This window comes from Carassius auratus, chromosome 19 (assembly GCF_003368295.1).
Source record: "Carassius auratus strain Wakin chromosome 19, ASM336829v1, whole genome shotgun sequence".
NCBI classification, from domain to species: Eukaryota; Metazoa; Chordata; class Actinopteri; order Cypriniformes; family Cyprinidae; genus Carassius; species Carassius auratus.
In genome coordinates, this window is record NC_039261.1 from 20,475,626 (window position 1) to 20,493,609 (window position 17,984).

General features: G+C 36.9%; 1 protein-coding gene across 1 annotated transcript; it reads left to right on the top strand.

Annotated features, from left to right (window-relative positions):
* Window positions 1-2,685: 2,685 nt before the first annotated feature.
* On the top strand, window positions 2,686-4,322 carry LOC113119775 (twist-related protein-like). The gene is made up of 2 exons (XM_026289429.1): window positions 2,686-3,360; window positions 3,925-4,322. The coding sequence occupies exon 1, from the start codon at window positions 2,800-2,802 to the stop codon at window positions 3,328-3,330; it is 531 nt and encodes a 176-aa protein (XP_026145214.1). The 5' UTR covers window positions 2,686-2,799; the 3' UTR covers window positions 3,331-3,360; window positions 3,925-4,322.
* The last annotated feature ends 13,662 nt before the right edge of the window (window positions 4,323-17,984 follow it).

The following is a 17,984-nucleotide window of genomic DNA, read 5'->3' on the forward strand; positions in this document are numbered from 1 at the left end:
AACAATGGATGGGTGATAGAATCAATGATGGATGGATGGATGGATGGATAATAGAACAAAAAAATGCTAGAAAAATGTATGATATAATGATGGATGGATAAAAGGATAGAACAATGGTTGGATGATACGATGAATGAATGTATGAATGAATGAATGGATAGACAGATGGATGGATGGATGATGAACAAAGGATGGATAAATGGATAAAAAGATGGATAATGGATGCATAGATAGAATGATGGATGAATGAGTAGAATGATTGATAGATAGATAGATAGATAGATAGATAGATAGATAGATAGATAGATAGATAGATAGATAGATAGATAGATAGATAGATAGATAGATAGATAGATAGATAGATAGATATCTTTATGACGAACATACTCGAGAACAACTGAACTAACAGTCAGTGTTTCAGTCACATTGTTAAGATGGACCTTCATCAAGGTATTTAAAGTTTATTATGGAAAAAAGTATTGATTATAAAAAATACTTCTCTGTCACTTTTGGCCTACCTTAATGGCGTGAGCTCTGTATGCTGGGGTTAATCATTAAAATATGGACTGGAAAAGCATTTATGTAAGGCTGTAAAAGTAAAAGTTTCAAAGACTATTTCGCAGATTTTTTTCTTTTTAAGAACCTTGAACAGTTCTAAAAAGAATCATTTTTTTTTTTATAAACAACATTCTAAAAATCTAAAGAACTGTCTTCCACTATAAAGAACCTTCTGTAAAATAGAACTGTTATTAGGATTGGTTCCAAATATGTTACATTTCTAACAGAAATTGTAGATTAATTGTGGCATTTGTTTTGGATTTTGAGGTGGATTCCGTTACAATTATATATATATAAACATTAGCGATCCTTTATTATTGATTCCAAATTATGATAAATTTCCAACAGGAATTGTCTATAAATATATAAATTGTTTTATTTATTTTGGATTTCTGAGATGATGTTTGAGTGTTTTTTTATGTATATATTATAATAAACAAATGTTTTTATAGCTGTAAATCAAAAAGTATAGCATATTTGACAAGAAATGCTATCAGTTTTTCTACTTCAAAATTTATGTTTGTTTGTAATGGTTTGTGAAATAAAATTTTTCAGTGAAAATTGTACACCGAATTATTTTGTATGTAGATATGTAGGTTCGCTTCAGCACTCTTGAAAGATCTTAATAAACACCTATCGCAGGTAAACCAAGAGCAGGTGCATCGCCTGCACATGACATAATGACTGTATGGACACTTTTGAATTAACTTCTGCATTTTTAAACAGACAATTCCAAGTCATTTATATGTACATTAAAATAAAATATATTTCTCTGTCCTCAGGGTGTTTCGGGTGAATCTTGAAGTCACGTCACCACAGATGTGTGCTGCGCTTTCACGCACGATGGCACGCTTGGATAAGCTTCGTCAGTGCGCCCCCTTGCGGAATCTTTAAACCTCGGATTCTTACTCAAAAGGGTGCGTTCCCGCGGTCTTGCGACATTGGAAGCCTCTTAGTGGTTTGAATTTGAATGTATAATGCTGCTGTGTTATATAACATTTACAGAAATGTCAGTTTGTGCAGACAAAGGAGACGCTTCGGGTGTTTGTGTTGGACTGCAGCGGCCACACAGTTTGCGCGTCGTCTGCGCTCGGCGACCCGCTGCGTATGAAAACGCTGCAGAAGGAAACCTGACTCTGCAATAACACTAACACAGACATGCATTTCAGAACACGTTCAAATAAACAATGAGGTCTACTTAGCCAACCCAGATTCGCTCTTTTCTTTTTTACAGTGACTTGAAGTGGATTTCAGCCCGCTGGCGGAGACCAATGACAGTTCTTCACAACTGCCAGCGCGCAGATTGCTAGTAAATTATATTAATACATTAACGGCATGATTAATGCTTTAAACGTAAAGCATCGCTACAGACCAAAGAAAACCTTCACTTTAAACTTTTTAAGAGCATTTTTGGTCCAACATTTCCAGATCGCAAATCAAAGTCTCTCTGCTCATTCCAGAAACCACACTGAAATCTGTCCAGCTTTTTAATGATTACATATTAATCACTCTAATGGGCTGGCAAAATAGCTAAAGATTAAGTGCTGAACGTTTCAGTATTTTATGATATTACTTGATGGTTTTGACTATGTTTTGAGTATTTTGAGCGTGTTTTTTTTAAGAAATGCATTCAATCAAACATGTTATATTCTAGTTTACTTCTATTTTGTATTGCACATCATGAATATTAAGTTAAATATTTCATCAGTTCATCAGCTCATGCATCAAAATCAATCACCAGTCTACAATAAATTTGTCATCGTACGTTTCAGTATTGAAAGTTATTTTTAGTATTTTGGTTGGAGCACACTGATACGTTCACTGTTTTGACATGATGGATGTTTTAAATCATTTTTAATATGTTTGGCAATATATTAAAATGCAAAAATAGATTGTATTCTATTCCGTTTTTGAATTCCATAAACATCAACATTGGTTTCAGAACGAATGTGTCATTGGCGCGTACGCTGTGTTTCGTTTAAACGCGTTAAAGAACGCTTTCTTGTATAACGCAAACCTTTTGGATCGCGCTCCTCTCCCGCCTCCCCCCTCTTGCGTCACCCGCGCTTCTCGTCCAATCGCAGGCCACCCCAAAAAGTTTGCGCGTTCCAGACTATAAGAGACTCCAAACTTCCCTTCAAGTTTGAGAAACACCTCCGTGACGCACAAAAGGAGCAAGGGACCCCGTTCCGCCGGACAGAAGGAAACTATATCACTTACGTTCTCCAAACATCAGAGGTGATGTTTGAAGAAGAGCCGATGCAAGAGGAGCCCAGCTCCCCGGAGTCTCCAGTGGACAGCCTGGGGAACAGCGAGGAGGAGCCAGACAGGAGACAGCAGAAGCGCAGCAGCAGGAAAAGACGCCAGAGCAGGAAGAGCGTCGGGGACGCGGAGAGCCCAACGCCTGGGAAGCGGAGCAAGAAGTGCAGCAACAGCGTAAGCGGCAGCGTTAGCGGCAGCCCTCAGTCTCTGGAGGACCTGCAGACGCAGCGCGTCATGGCGAACGTGCGTGAGCGTCAGAGGACTCAGTCTCTAAACGAGGCGTTCGCGTCGCTGCGCAAAATCATCCCCACGTTACCCTCGGACAAGCTCAGCAAAATCCAGACGCTCAAGCTCGCGTCTCGGTACATTGATTTCCTGTACCAGGTGCTGCAGAGCGACGAGCTGGACTCCAAAATGTCCAGCTGCAGTTACGTGGCGCACGAGAGACTCAGTTACGCGTTTTCCGTCTGGAGAATGGAGGGCGCGTGGTCCATGTCAACATCCCACTGACGCACTGACGCGCGCTGTCGGTGCAGCACGGTACGCGATGCAAAACTTCACAAGTCTCTCCTTCACAAGTGTTCACAGTCTGGCAGTCACAAGTCTGGACACATTCGTTTGAAAATTTTAAGACCTAAAAGCTCGTGTTAAATGTTTCACGTAGACAAAAATTATAGGGTTAATTCAGTATAATGGTAAAAAGTGACCCGAATTCACCCCTGTATATTTATTTAGAAATAGAATTTGAGTTGACAGTGATGAGAATTTCAGTGAGCTGAAATCTCAAGATGTGTCCAAACTTTTACCTGCTGTATGTTCCTCAAGAGCATTTTATGACTAAACTAATCTTTGTGCATTTTGTCTTTTCAAAGCATGGTTCTATAATAAGGATACTTTTGCATTTAACATAGTTAATCATTTAGAATTAATAATTTCTTCCTTGTTCATGCAACCAAAGTTTCGGGGCTTTTTGCAAACGTTATTTATTCGTAGGCCTATACAAAAAAGAAAAGAAAAAAAAAAAAGAGTTCAGTTAAGTGCATGTTATTATTATAACTATATTGCATTGTGGATTTTTCAACTCTTTCATCTTTGTTTCTTCAGATATTCAGAGGAGCTGAACTCACTGGAAGAGCGAGCATAAGGATTATAAAGGGAAGGTTCTGGAGCGTCATGACGTCGTTGCAGCACTTACAGTTGTGCAGGAATTACAATCAGATCTGTGCTGTTGTGACGGTGGATGTGGAAAACATGTGCTTCTTTCTGAAGACCAACAGAGCTTCTGACAGCAACTGCGTCATATTTATTACTCAACGAATGAAGGAAATATGGAAGAAACTCGGCTCATAACACTATCTTTGACTGGTCCTAATAAAAATACATTTATTTATTTATTACTGATTGTCAGAATGCAGAATAGATCTGGTGTCTATGCATTTCCTATTTTAAATACGATGTAAATATGTGTATATTTTCTGCAATAAAACATGGTTTGAAACGTACTTATTTTAGCATGTTGTTATTGCAGTTTTATGCATTATGGATTTGATAAGCATGCAGGCTACAAACGAAAATAAGCTTTTGCACATAAACGACTTCAATAATTATTCGATGTGATTTAAAAAAAAAATGCTGATTTGCCGTTTTTTATTAAATGTATTTTTAAAAGATTAGTTCTAGAAGGAAAGACTCTCATCGGCACATAGATAGAGGACTACTCAGCTCATTTAAATATTGCAGTTTGTTTTTCTAATTAAGATGCTGGTATGGAAAGTAAGGAAAGGAAAGCATTTGAAACTATTTACACATAAGCATTTAGAAAATTAAAATGAATCAGAACTGATTCTTATCTTGTTATTTGTTATAAAAAAAGGGCAGTAATGCTTAAAAAAAGCTAAATTAAATAAATGCAAAAGTAAAAATAAAAAATGGGTCTAATGGACAAAATGGGTTACACAGAAATGATGTTTGCATGCTTTTTCTAACACGCCAGGAAAAGAATAACATTAAAAAAAAACTTATGAAGACATTTGTGTCGCTTTGCGCGGGTATTTTAACCCAAAAGGAGAGCATATGACAGGAGCTCTGCAAAAGCGTTTAGGATGTTGTGAGGAATTATTTGACGGGCTCCAAACATACATGGAATTCCCAGATGTCTATAAAACCGAGGGGTCAGGAAGGTCACGGAAAGGTGGAGCGGGTCAAAACCAACATTTTACAATCAAGACTCTTGTACTGAATCTATAAATTAAAGGAATAATTAAGAATAGGCTAATTAAAATGCATTTTAAAATGAAAAACGATGAAACGGGAGGTTTTGGTATATGCTAATAATACATGCAATAGTTTGTGCAGTGTAGGAGTCTAGTTTTACGAGCTCCAGAAGCCGTCACGGATCTCTCCAAACGTTTGCATCGGTTTTCAAACAGCGCCTGGATCCAGGAGTTTGGGGACTTGGCGAGGGAGAGAGAGAGAGAGCAAAAGCGAGAGCTCAGGCACCTGAATCAAACTTATTTCTACCAGATGTTGTTCATATTTTTCTTAACGTCACGTGAATAGAGCAGATGCTGAGTTGCACAGACCCGCCTTCACTGCACACAGTCTGACACAAATATATAAAGAGGTTCGACTCGATGGGATGATGATGGGATGATAAACCTGGCTTTGTGTGTTTTCAAATGCAAAATGGACGAGTAAAATGCAAGGATTCGGGATTTCTGTTGGAGCATTTCAGGGATTTCATCAGGAAATACTTGTGGTAATTATTTCTGTAAAACTTTGCATCATTTGGACTCGGTTTGAACTCGGTGTGTCTCAAGTTGTCGGGCTGAACATGGATATACTGCGATTTTGTGTTTTGCCAACTTTTCACTCAAATAAATAATTATAATTATTTCGAATACAATGTTCCTGTTTTTTATGCATGCACAGAAAACAAATAAAATACCTTCACTGCAAAATCAAGCATGCATTATGACTGCAGTTTATTTAGGCCTTCTGCATGATCGTCAATGTAGTGTTAAAGCAGGGGTGTATCCAGTTAAACGATCTGACGAATGTCGAGGTAAAAGCATCAGTTCTGACCTGCAGGGCCGTAAAGATTCACCGAGCTGAATCAATTCGCCATCTTCAAACGAGCATGATCGTGCTGTGTTAATCTCGAGTCTGAAGCGGGGAAGCAGCTCGCGCTTCTGTGGAACTGACTGCATGAGATTCCTGATCCGGGTGAGATACACAGCGCGCGCCTGCACAGCTGCTGCTTTATGTGTGTGACCCGATGGCTTTGACATTGATTTAACATCTAAAAGCCTTTCAAGAGATTAATGCATCAGCATGGCTTCAAACTGTAGGTAGAAAACTATGCAAAAAAAAATAAAAAAAAGAACAGTGACAGTTATATAATAAAAATGCATATCAAACAAAATTGCACTGAAATTATGTCAAAAAGTCAGAAGAAAACTGTAAAAATGCGTTCATTTCTGTTATTTTGTCACGTTTAGAAATGGAAAAAATTACACTTTAACAGCTGTCATCTAATAAATATCTTAAATTTAAACCAAAGGCAAATTTTCCATTTCATATTTTTTATGGAATTAATCTGAAAAAAAAAAAACCGTTCATCAGAAATTCAGATATCTGCATGCTTTTGTTATGCATAACAATTGAGAAAAATCGTAAGATTAGTTAATTCTATAAAAAAATAAATAAATAAATAAACAGGTGTTTTTTGTAGGAAAGAGCAAACCATTCCTGAGATCATTCTGAAGTGAAATTAAAATGTCTTATTTTAATCTTGAAGTGAGCACAGATATTATTATTCTTTTAATTCAACCATTACATTATTAGTTTGTAGTTTTCCTAATCTTATAATCAACATTTTAGCATCATCATAATAATATTCTATGCCTCTGGCGTCCACACAATAAAGTCAGACTTGACAGAACAAGAGGGTTTAAAACACAATATTGACTTTTGACGACTCTTTGATGGTGCAGTGAGGTCAAAGGTCAGCTGTAGTGGTGTATTCTTGGACTGTTTGGTAACACGGTTGTTGATCTGAGACTGTCCACGACATGCTGCTTTAACTCTGGCTCGATGGAAACTTCTAGCACACAATGATGCCTCACACTGCTCAGCTCAACAGAGCGTGTCCATCCCTGGAGGACTAGATTAATATTCGATTTGATTTGAGCGAAGGCCTTTTCATCTCTGATTTACTGGGTTCTGCTCTGAGAGCGGAAACACATGGATTCAGCTCTTACGCTCCGATCCTACACAGAGGAGATTCTGATCATATTTAAATGATTATGAGCAGCCAGATCTTGTGTTCAGAGATTCATCACGCTACATTTCTTTCATATTCAGTGCAGACGGAGAACTGCAGATCATTCAGCACAGCAATACCAGATTGTGCTTGCTGTCTGCAGTATATTATGCACAGCATGGTCACTTTCTTTGCATGCGTTGCATTAATAAAAGCCCTGTCTGATATATACAAAGTTCTGCAATTAAAATGTGGCTTAGTTTTCTAGTAAGATGCAAAACATTAACATTACCACCACATTTCAGAGACATCTTTTTCTCTTTGACCATTGATTGTTTTGATGCAAACAAGCCTCCTAAATAAGAAACCCAGTGTTGAAATCTTAAAAATGCACAGACATGACCAACCAAGACATTTTATTGGTGTTAAAAGTCATCCCACACAAAAAAAGGAATGCAAGACATTTTCAAAACTTGAGCAATATGAAAGATTTGGCCGCATGCTGTTTTGTGGTATGCATATTTGAGTTTTACTTTGGTATAATATATTTTCAGATAAACCCGCACCTAAACAACATGTAAAACCAATGAGAAGTAGATATGCATTTCTTTACATGCATACAACATAGTGGCTGTTAATAAGCTGCAAACTGAACCCAACTTTATGTTGCAAGTTAAAATAAATAAATAAGGATTATGGTTAGTAACCCAAAAGGTTGTAGGGTCAAACCCCAAAAGCAGCAATTGTGCCTTTAGTCAAAAAATTATAATAACATCTGTGAATAAAGAATCAAGACTCTCTGTTATAAAGTCTTATATAAATAAGAATCCCTTTGTGGAAACCTTAAAAATGCACAAACATGGCTGTGCACCGATTTCGTCCCACACAATAACAGCAATGCAAGATATTTTTCATAACTTGAGCAAGTTTTGGCAGGATGTTGTTTTTGTGGGTCGGCATATTTAATTCAGTTTATCCAACGCTGGTTTCTTAATGTGGTATAAAACCGCCCCTAAATGGCACGTTAAACAAAACGAAAAAAGTTGGTTTCTTTACATGTCAGTCAACTCAGTGGCAGTTCTTGACAGAATAAGCTTGCCGATTGAAACCAACTTTATGTTGCAAGTGAAAAATGAGCATTTCTGGTTAGTAAATCAAAAGGTAGTAGGTTCAAACCCAATGCAGTGATTGTGCAAGTAAAAAAAAAAAAAAAGTTGTGTAAATCACTCTGGGTGTGTCTGTAAATAAAGAATAACTTGATGTAAAGCCTCACAAAAGTGCATTACGCCAGTGTCTGGTCACGACCGGTTTGTCCTGGTCCTCAGGTCCCGTGGATGTGTTTCTGGCGATGTTATAGTGAGGTTATTGTGTATATGTACCACCCAGGCAGCTGTAATGCCCTCTGTGTCACGTGCCAGAGCGACACGACCCACATCTACCTGTGGTTTCTGAGAAATAAACAGCCAATCAGAACGCAGTACACAAAGACATCACACGCTCTCATGCAGGATAAAAGAGCTGTTGTCTGATATTTATTTGTGTTTGCTGGTTGCCCCCAAAATACGTTTCGGTCTGTCTGAAGAGGGTAAACACAATGCAAAGTAAAGAGAAAGCTCTGATTTAAATCATCCTGTTGCTGTCCAATAGATTTCAGTGATGGAGAGGGGTTTCTTCTACTGTGCATGCTTTGGGACATTAAACTGAACATTAAAAACACATTTAAGATGCTCTTGTTTGATTTATTTGCATACTAAGAAAATCCAGCAGTGAATATACACACATCACAGACAAATTCTTGTAACTTTCTTCTTGAAATATCATTAAAAAATGTATTAGTGTTCTGTTGTGGAAATTATATTTGGACATTTTAAACATCCTTGGAATAAAAGGATCAACTCCATTTCCCTTTTAAGGTTCATTCGATTTCTTATGTACACTAAATATACAGTGCATTATTTGGCAAAATAACAGCTTGAGAATATGGACGTGATGCACACTTACAATTCTGATTAAAAGAGTTTTCTTCATACTTCACGTTTCATATTTCATATGCAGTATATATATAAAATTAAATATTTTTTAACAACAAAAATCTAGGTAAAACTACTAGCTAAGTATCTTATATTAAAGACTTTTGAAATGTAGTAGAAATAAATTATGAAGATGATGAAGAAAAGTACACTCTACCTTGCTACATTAATGCTATGTAGGTTGATTGGATAAAAGTGTTTTCTAAATGCATGAATATAAATGTTTAATGTGACCTAAATACTACATTCAATAAAACCAACCACTGGGAAAAAAAAAGTGCAGTAACATCCCTACATCATGACTGAAATGAAGGATGTTTTAGGAACAAGAGAACATAAAGGAGTCGCTTGCTGACCTGTTTCAGTAAGATGTATGAAGCCAACTCCCCTCAGACTTCCTCTGTTTCTCTTCTGGATCAGATCCCTGCTTGGAACAGAAAGTTATGAGCGTTGCATTTGCCCTGCTTTATTCCCCTGAATAGCTGGAATACACACCAGGTCAAATCTATCCACTGGAAACTTTGCAAAGTGAAATATTTTAATTAGACTGGACCCTGAAGCTAGCCCTCGGCATTTCCGTTGAAGCGTTTTCACGCCCCTCGCCAGGAAAATCTGATGCTCTGGATCAGACGCACAGCGCTGGGCGTTTTGTTCTTGGTTGACAAACACTGCACATTGTTCTCCAGGTCCACGGTTTGGTTTTGTGTTCACAGATTCAGCATGAATTAGCATAATTGTGGTATGATCTGGATGTTTAACACGTCAAGCCAGCGGTGAAGACAGACTTGAAGCGTTGGACAAGCTGGTGATTGATCCAAAACGGAGAAAAGTGAGAGACTGTTGGAGTGGTGGCTTAGCGGTTAAAGTATTGTGCATGTTTCAGCACATCAGTCAAGTTCTCAGTCACACTTTCCCAGATTTTTCTTCTCTCTTATAAATAAAAAGTTACAAAAATTAAACGTCCTTGTAGAAAACACAAGCTTAAACCAGCCAATGATGGTTGCTGGTTTAAGTGAGATTAAAATGCAATTTAGTTGAGTGAAACTTAATAATTAAGCCTTTAATTCCAGCATACAACAAGAAAGATGGATCATAACACGAGAAATAAAACTTTCCTTGATGATTTAGGCGGAGAGGGCTTGTTTTGTTCGGGCATTTGTTTTCTAATGAGACACAGTTATGTAGACTTCACAGACAAACGTTTGTTGGAAGATGAATTGGCAGCTGCATCACAGACCGTAAACCATTTCATAATGTTTTAATGTCATAATATCTTTCTTTTTTTTTGTTTTTTTGGTAAATTATGGTTTTGACTGGGTCTGACCAGTGGAAAGCAGCCAGGTAGCCAGCTAGAAGCAGTAAACCACCAAAAACAATTAATTTCGTAGTATTATCACATCACAACATTATTCTTTTTCCTTCACAGCATCTGTGGCACTTTCTACATTGATGAAAAAATAATGATGTGATGTGCATTGAGATAGAAAGTGCATTTCTTCTGAATCAGCTCATTGTTGGAAATGCTGCATGAGATGTACTTTACTATGTGTATTAAATTCTGACAAGCTAAAGCAGCGAGTCCTGCGCTGCACGGCGTCAGGGGAGGTTAAAATTTCAGAGAGGCTTTTTTCTTTTTTTTAAAGATCTGCTTAATGCATCTTTGTCAAGCTCTCCCGGAGGGGATCTGTGGGGGGTAAATGCAGTCCAGCATCCCCCTGGGGGGTAATTAGCCTTCAGTGACACCCCCAAACATTGTGCTGCCCCCCTCCAGGGCAGAGCTTCAAGGCTTCATTAAGCCTCGTTGACTGGTGTCACCTTGACACAAATGCTAAACAGATACACACGTGTGTAAAGTTCATAATGAGCGCACGATTCGTGCTTCTTTTCAGTGTGTCAGCCAGTTTGCTCAGGGTACATGCACTGTGTCAAGGCTCAAAACAAAGCATACATGCATGGGCTGCGGATTTGAAATATATATTTGTAATGTGTGTATATATATCCAAAATCACTGCCTAGATGTGCATGCATGCACAAATACATACATACATGCACAAAGGTCTTAGATTTTGAATTTAAGATCAACATGAAAATCTGTTTGCAACCCATTTGACTTCTTTAAACAGTTTTTAAACAGTAAACAAAAATCGGTTAGCAATATGCATGCATGCACATTATATATATATATATATATATATATATATATATATATATATATATATATATATATATATATATATATATAATATTAAATGAAGATATTATTAAAAAATATATATATATATTATGAAATGTCTCATTGCACTTGACAATGTAATGTCAATATGTTGCCAAGTGGCTCTACAAACCATTTTCAGTAATATGTTTATTCAGTAAACTGTGAGGTCTTTAAACAAGCTGTTTGATGCACACTTATGAGGATCCATGTCAGTAGTGATGCTGCCTGTGTAGACAGTTAAAAGCACAGCAGCTCATGCTGAGTCACTGCTGTGGCATGTTAAGTGTGTATTGCGTTACTGCTCGACTCACTGTGAGAGTGATTCAAACAGTTTCACATCCTGTCTGTTCCTCGGAACACTTTAGAGGAAACAAGAAAATTGCTCTGTGTTCGAAAAATCGTACAGAAAAATCTTTCCGAATGAGTGAGCTTGTTTTTTTATCCTTTACGAGAAAATGTCGTGTACACATTTTGAAATGTCAAAACCATCAATGAAGTTTGGAGATGTGAATGCTTGCGTGCAGTCCACCCACAAGAAAGGATTCAACTCCACATTCTGCATTCAGAAGGGAAGGAAGTGGAATTATTCGATGTTTGTTTTGGTTTAATGCAGGTTCTCTCACTAGTGCCTGTTCCCATGCTTGGTTTCAAAAACATTCCTGAGACGTGAGTGATCTACTTTTATTATCCCTCATTTATGGGTCAATTAAAACCTGATCTCTTAGATCCAGATTCATGAAGCTTTATTTGCAAACTCTCTGATTTGGTTTAGTTGCTCTTCTCAAATGAGAGTTCAGTATCACTAGAGGAACATTTTCCTATGAGACGGTGTCTAATTCGTAAACAATTCATTGTTCACAAAACTGTTTGGGCTGTGTTTCCCAAAATCCTCATGATCGTGACCAAAATTTGAAGTTGTACAGATTGAACATTTGCAATGTTATAATTTAAAATGTAGCATAAAACCCTAACGTACATTACAGATAAGAAACAATAAGATTTTTTTTAATGTTTAACTATAATCAAATGTGAGCTGTTGCTCTAGAAATGTCAATTTATCTGTTTTGACTTGTTCTTTTTTTATTATTATTGTAAATTTACATGAAATATCCATTTTATAGTTTTTCCACCATATATAGTAAGGAAAAGTTAACCAGTTAATAGGTTTTTATCATTTTGACCATCTTTAAGCATTAATATTATGATAATTTACAGTAAAACCATTGGCACCAATGTTCTCTACAATCTTCTTATAGGGTTAAGCTTTGGGGAAATGCTTTATTTTAATTGTATGGAGACAAAAAAAGAAAAAAAAGGGAAAAAAAACACTTAGACATCTTTAAAAAATATTATCCATTGTGTTTAGTAGAAGAAAGTAAGTCTGGTTTCAATGAAAATAAGGGAGAATAAAAAAGTTCAGTTTTGGATGAACAATGCATTTAAAATTGTAATTGTCCAGAAATAGTGTTTGTTTCTATAATGAGCTTAATTTATGTATGCATATTCTAAATAGTGTTCATTGGGTATGTTTACATACTTTCATTTCAATCTCAATCTCAAAGATTCAGCTTATGAACGCAAACTTTGCAATCCAGTTCACATTTTCAAATAACATGACATGAATTGCTGATTTTATGTGATTTAAAAGCAGATCTCCTAGTTGAGGGTGCTGGATTTTGGAGGTCAGGAGCAGGTACCTCCTGCTGCTCTGCATGCACCATTTACTCCAGAGGGAACGAGAAAAGTAAAGACAGAGAACCTGAAACAGATGGTCCATCGCCCCATGCCGTCTCAACCAACAACAAGCGCCGCTCCAGAACTTCATCACCCCCCTGCAGGGGTAAAAGAGCCTCTCGCACCCTCAGCTCCTCCACGGGGGCCCGACAGGACTACACCGAAGTGTGAAGCTCAAGTTAAAAGTTGTGGACAGATAAGAGGTTTTAAAAGCCCAAACTGGGTTTTTATGTCTCAGCGGGGCATTGTAAATCCTTCCTCATTAGGTCTCCGTTCCTCCTTCTTCCCGGGGATCTGTTTGCATGTAAAATTAGTTTTTAGTGGTGTTTGCTCAGTCAGGCATCACTCTTACTATTGCTCATACTTAGGGTTAAGATTTCAAGCTTTAATCCAGAGCATTAAACTATGTTTGTGTAACTCATCCAATGCCATTTGCGCTGCAGTGATTAAATAACCACCTAGCAACCACTCAAATGATCATAGCAACGTGCAGACAACACAATGGCAAGCTCTTGGCTTCATGACATCGAGTTTCAAGTCTTGTTGACCTTGTCTTCATTAAAACCCGTAATTACGTCCTGTTTTGACATATTTAACTGAATGTCCAACTATGGTTAATGAAAAAAATAATTGTTTCCGCCTTCTTTTCTCTGCTGTCCTCCCAACACTGCCTTATGAAATTCTTTGTGAATGTTAAAATGCAGATGAAGGCAAACCAAAGCTTTCAGTTGCATTAAAGGCATAGTTCACCCAAAAATTACTATTTAATAATGATTATCAAAACAGATCTTTCTCTTTCAAACTTCTCTTGAACACAAAATGAGATATTTTGAAGAATGTTGGAAAGTTACATTTATTGCATTATTTTAGAGGCATGCACTACCATGATTTTGACATGTGATGTACTTAAAATTAAAATAATACTTAAGTAGGTTGTATTGTAAAGTTGGTATTTTACTGTTAAATCAGTAAAAAACAAAAAAGGTTTTTTTTTTTTACTATGAAGTTCAATCTGTAAACCCTAAAAAAATATGTTATATGCTATATTTTTTATGGTAAATTTCTGTCACATACTGACATACAGTGAATTAAATAGATTTTTCTTTTTTAATAGTGTGGCTGAGTTCCTGTGGCTCAGTGGTAGAGCATTGCATTAGCAGTGCAAGAAGTCACACATACTTGTAAAAAAAATAAAATAAATGCATATCCTGAATGCACAGTAAGTCGCTTTGGACAAATGTAGTGTGACTCTTAAAAACTATTACTTTTAAGTGAATCGTTCAAAAATACTAACTAACATAAAATCAGCTGCAGATAACTGAATCATTAAAGATGCAGTGTGTTATTTCTGCAGCATTACTCCCACACGGTAAAAAATTGAAATGCAAAAATGATTGTTTTCAAATAGGTTTCCTTAATATCTTTCATTGGTTGTTCAAACAAACAGTCCGTCCTCCAAACTCACACCATTGGTTAAGCCACTGTTGCTATGCTGGGCTCAGACCAACTAAGCACAAAAAAAACACCACAGTGTTTCAACCAATGAATGTATAACTTTTATCTCTGCATATATATACGCTGAGATAGGAAGGTATTTTAACTTAGAAAAACACGACACACATCACCTTTCATTAATCATGATATTCAGTGAGGTTCCCATCCCGGCTTGTGAGTTTCAGACATTTTTCTGCACCTCCTTTTGGCGACCTTTCAACCTTCCCACCACATTAAAAAAAGAAAATGGATCGAATGCGTAATGACTGTTTTCCTGTGCCGTAAACTCCACGACAGCAAACGGGCGATAATTAGACTCTCCATGGCAATGGGCCCAGCAGGCTGAAGTCGAACAAACTTCAAACAGACGTACATGAACGTGAGAGGGAGAAAGACAAGAAGAAATGAATAAATGGGTTTGAATTAAAACAAAGTAAAAGAGAGAGAGAAACCGAACAGGTTTGGACTAGGTCTGGATTTCATTAGGGCCAATTACCTTATCTGTTTCATCTCTGGAGTGACCCGCGGGCACGCTGCTCCGGACACACGCTAATACACACACACACACACACATGCATGTAACTATACACGCCAAACACATTCACACACACCGCATGAGCACATACCTACAGAGAAAGAGAAAAAGCAGCCACGCTCCACTGCTCTGAACTTCAACGCAGCTCAAAAGTGCCATGTTAGATTATTTGTCATATTGAAATAGGATGAACTAATGTTTTTCTCTCTCAGAGATGTTTATTTACGTAATGTTCTTCAGTGAAGGTGTTGATCTTTCCACTGTATGGCATCTGAAGTGTCATTCAAGGCTGGACTAGCACGACCAACTTCATCTGAAGACAAATACAAGTGTGTTTTGCTGCTCAACAAAAACCCTCAAACAGCCATGTTTAATTATAAAATATTAAATCTTGCATTTCCTTCAGAAAATGCCACTTGGACTTACCCATGCAAAACCAGTCAGCACTTAAAATAAACATAATTTTAAGGGTAAAAGACTATAAAAATGCCACTAGTAATTGGTAAACAGTAAGTTTTCTCACTCAAGTATAGTGAAAAAACTGTAATAAATCAATGTGACATTTAATGTAATTTTACAGCATAATATTGTTACATTTACAGTTTTTTTCAAAGTAAGTCAAAAGTCATTTTAAATATTATGCTAAATATCACATAAACAGCGAAGCTCAGTTAAATATATTTTTGCATTAAGTATTAAGATTTTAAGTGATTAAAAGCGTACACAAGTTTAAAAAGAGAAATTGTAAAAACAGTTGTAATGAGATGACAATGCAGTGATGTAACATTGTCTCTGTTAGGACGTACACAACAAATTAAGTACTTGAGGTTTTGAAAATAAAGAAAAATAAACTTATTGAATATTTGTTGACAACTTGACATGTTTTAACAGTCAAACAAGCATTTCTTTCTAAAGGTTTTCCTTTAGGACATTGCATGCAGATGTGCTTAAGAGGAGTTTCGAAATCTTAAATATTTTGTGCATTGCGTTGATGTATCATATCTTTACTCATCTGATCGATGCATATCACCCTAGTTGCTGTTTGCTTAACTAAATTCATACTTTTCCTTGCCAAATATCTGCCCATCGCAGTGATTCAGCTGAATGGCGGTTAATGAACGAACCAGTGAAGGAGACAGAACAAAATAAACAACGACAAAAGAGTCGTCTCGCTAACCTCCACAGATGCTAATTCTGCCTAATGAATCGTGACACAATCAAACCCAACCGCGCTGTTTAATTGGCTCCCCATTCAGGCAGCAAAGAGGAAACAGCTAAGATAAACACAGCATGACAGGTCACGCTACACACGCGATGTAGCTAAACCTTAGCATTCTTTCCTTTTTTAATTCAAAGAGCAGAAGACAGTGCAGTACAGCGATTACTGCTCAAAGAAACGAACACTGCCCAAACCCAAACCTCTGAGGAGATTCACTGCCATGTTTGATTAATGGCTTTGAATATGAGAGGAAAACAAACCTTATGCTATGCTAACAAAGGCCTATTGCAATTGAGAAGGATGGACTCGAGTAATAAAAACAACGTACACCAGTCTAAGATAGCATGCTGGAAAACCAGTTCCTTAGAGTGGTGTTTTTGTAGACCAGCCTTTAAACCTGTTTCCATCATACTGTTTCCTTCGACAAAAAAACTAAATAAAAAAACAGCTATTTGGATTCCACTGGCTTTTGGATTATTACAGAGAATAAGCTCTGTGACCCACAAAAGTTTGTGATTCTTACATGTTTGTAAAAGTAAAAGCAAGGGTTAGTTTTCAGATGCATGACTTTAGCTTCACTACTACTAATCTTTCTTTCAAATCTACACGTTTGAGTTAAACTGAATTAAGTAGAGTAAATTGAAAGTTTGAGTCTGAATAGTTTGAGCTGAATTATAAATCCAGTGATTTGTTAGCAACCAACTTTGTCAAGACAAGTGAGAGATTCAAAACCATATTTCAGACATTTAACCAAAAATCCATTAAAAAAAAACATTGACTTCGATTCGATGGGACTGGAAGTTCAAATATGCAACTTGTTTAAGTTTTAAGACTTCAAGGACTTTTAAGAACTTATGTTTTCTTGTAATGTTTCTTGTTGTTTGTTTATATGTCTGTATACTGTCGTTACTAATTTTATTTCGATTTTAGTCTTCTTTGTACATCAAGTTGAACTAAATTAAGAAGTTGAGAAGATTGAATGAGAAATGCGAACTTGATAACTAGCAGAAATAAAATGTTTTATATGTATACATACATATATACATATACAGTATATATAAATATACACATACACATACAATACATACTGTACATTTTCTCTCTCTCTCTCTCTCTCTCTCTCTCTATATATATATATATATACACACACTGATCAAAGTTATAAACGCAACACTCTTGTTTTTGCCCCCATTTTTCATGAGATGAACTCAAAGATCTAGGACTTTTTCTATGTACACAAAAGGCCTATTTCTCTCAAATATTGTTTACAAATCTGTCTAAACCTGTGTTCGTGAGCACTTCTACTTTGCAGACATAATCCATCCACCTCACAGGTGTGACATATCAAGATGCTGATTAGTCAGCATGATTATTTCAGCTTCCAGGAATTGTGCACAGATCCTTGCAACACAGGGCAGTGCATTATCATGCTGCAACATGAGGTGCTGGTCGTGGATGAATGGCACAACAATGGGCCTCAGGATCTCGTCAAGCCATCAAATGCCATCAATAAAATGAAACTGTGTTCGTTGTCCATAACATATGCCTGCCAATACCATAACCCCACCGCCACCATGTGCCACTCAATCCTCAACGTTGACATCATCAAACCGCTCTCCCACACGACGCCATACATGCTGTCTGCCATCGGCCCTACAGTTAAAACTGTGATT

Coding starts and splice junctions, on each gene's coding strand:
- LOC113119775 (XM_026289429.1), top strand. CDS start 2,800: ATGTTTGAAGAAGAGCCGATGCAAGAGGAGCCCAGCTCCCCGGAGTCT.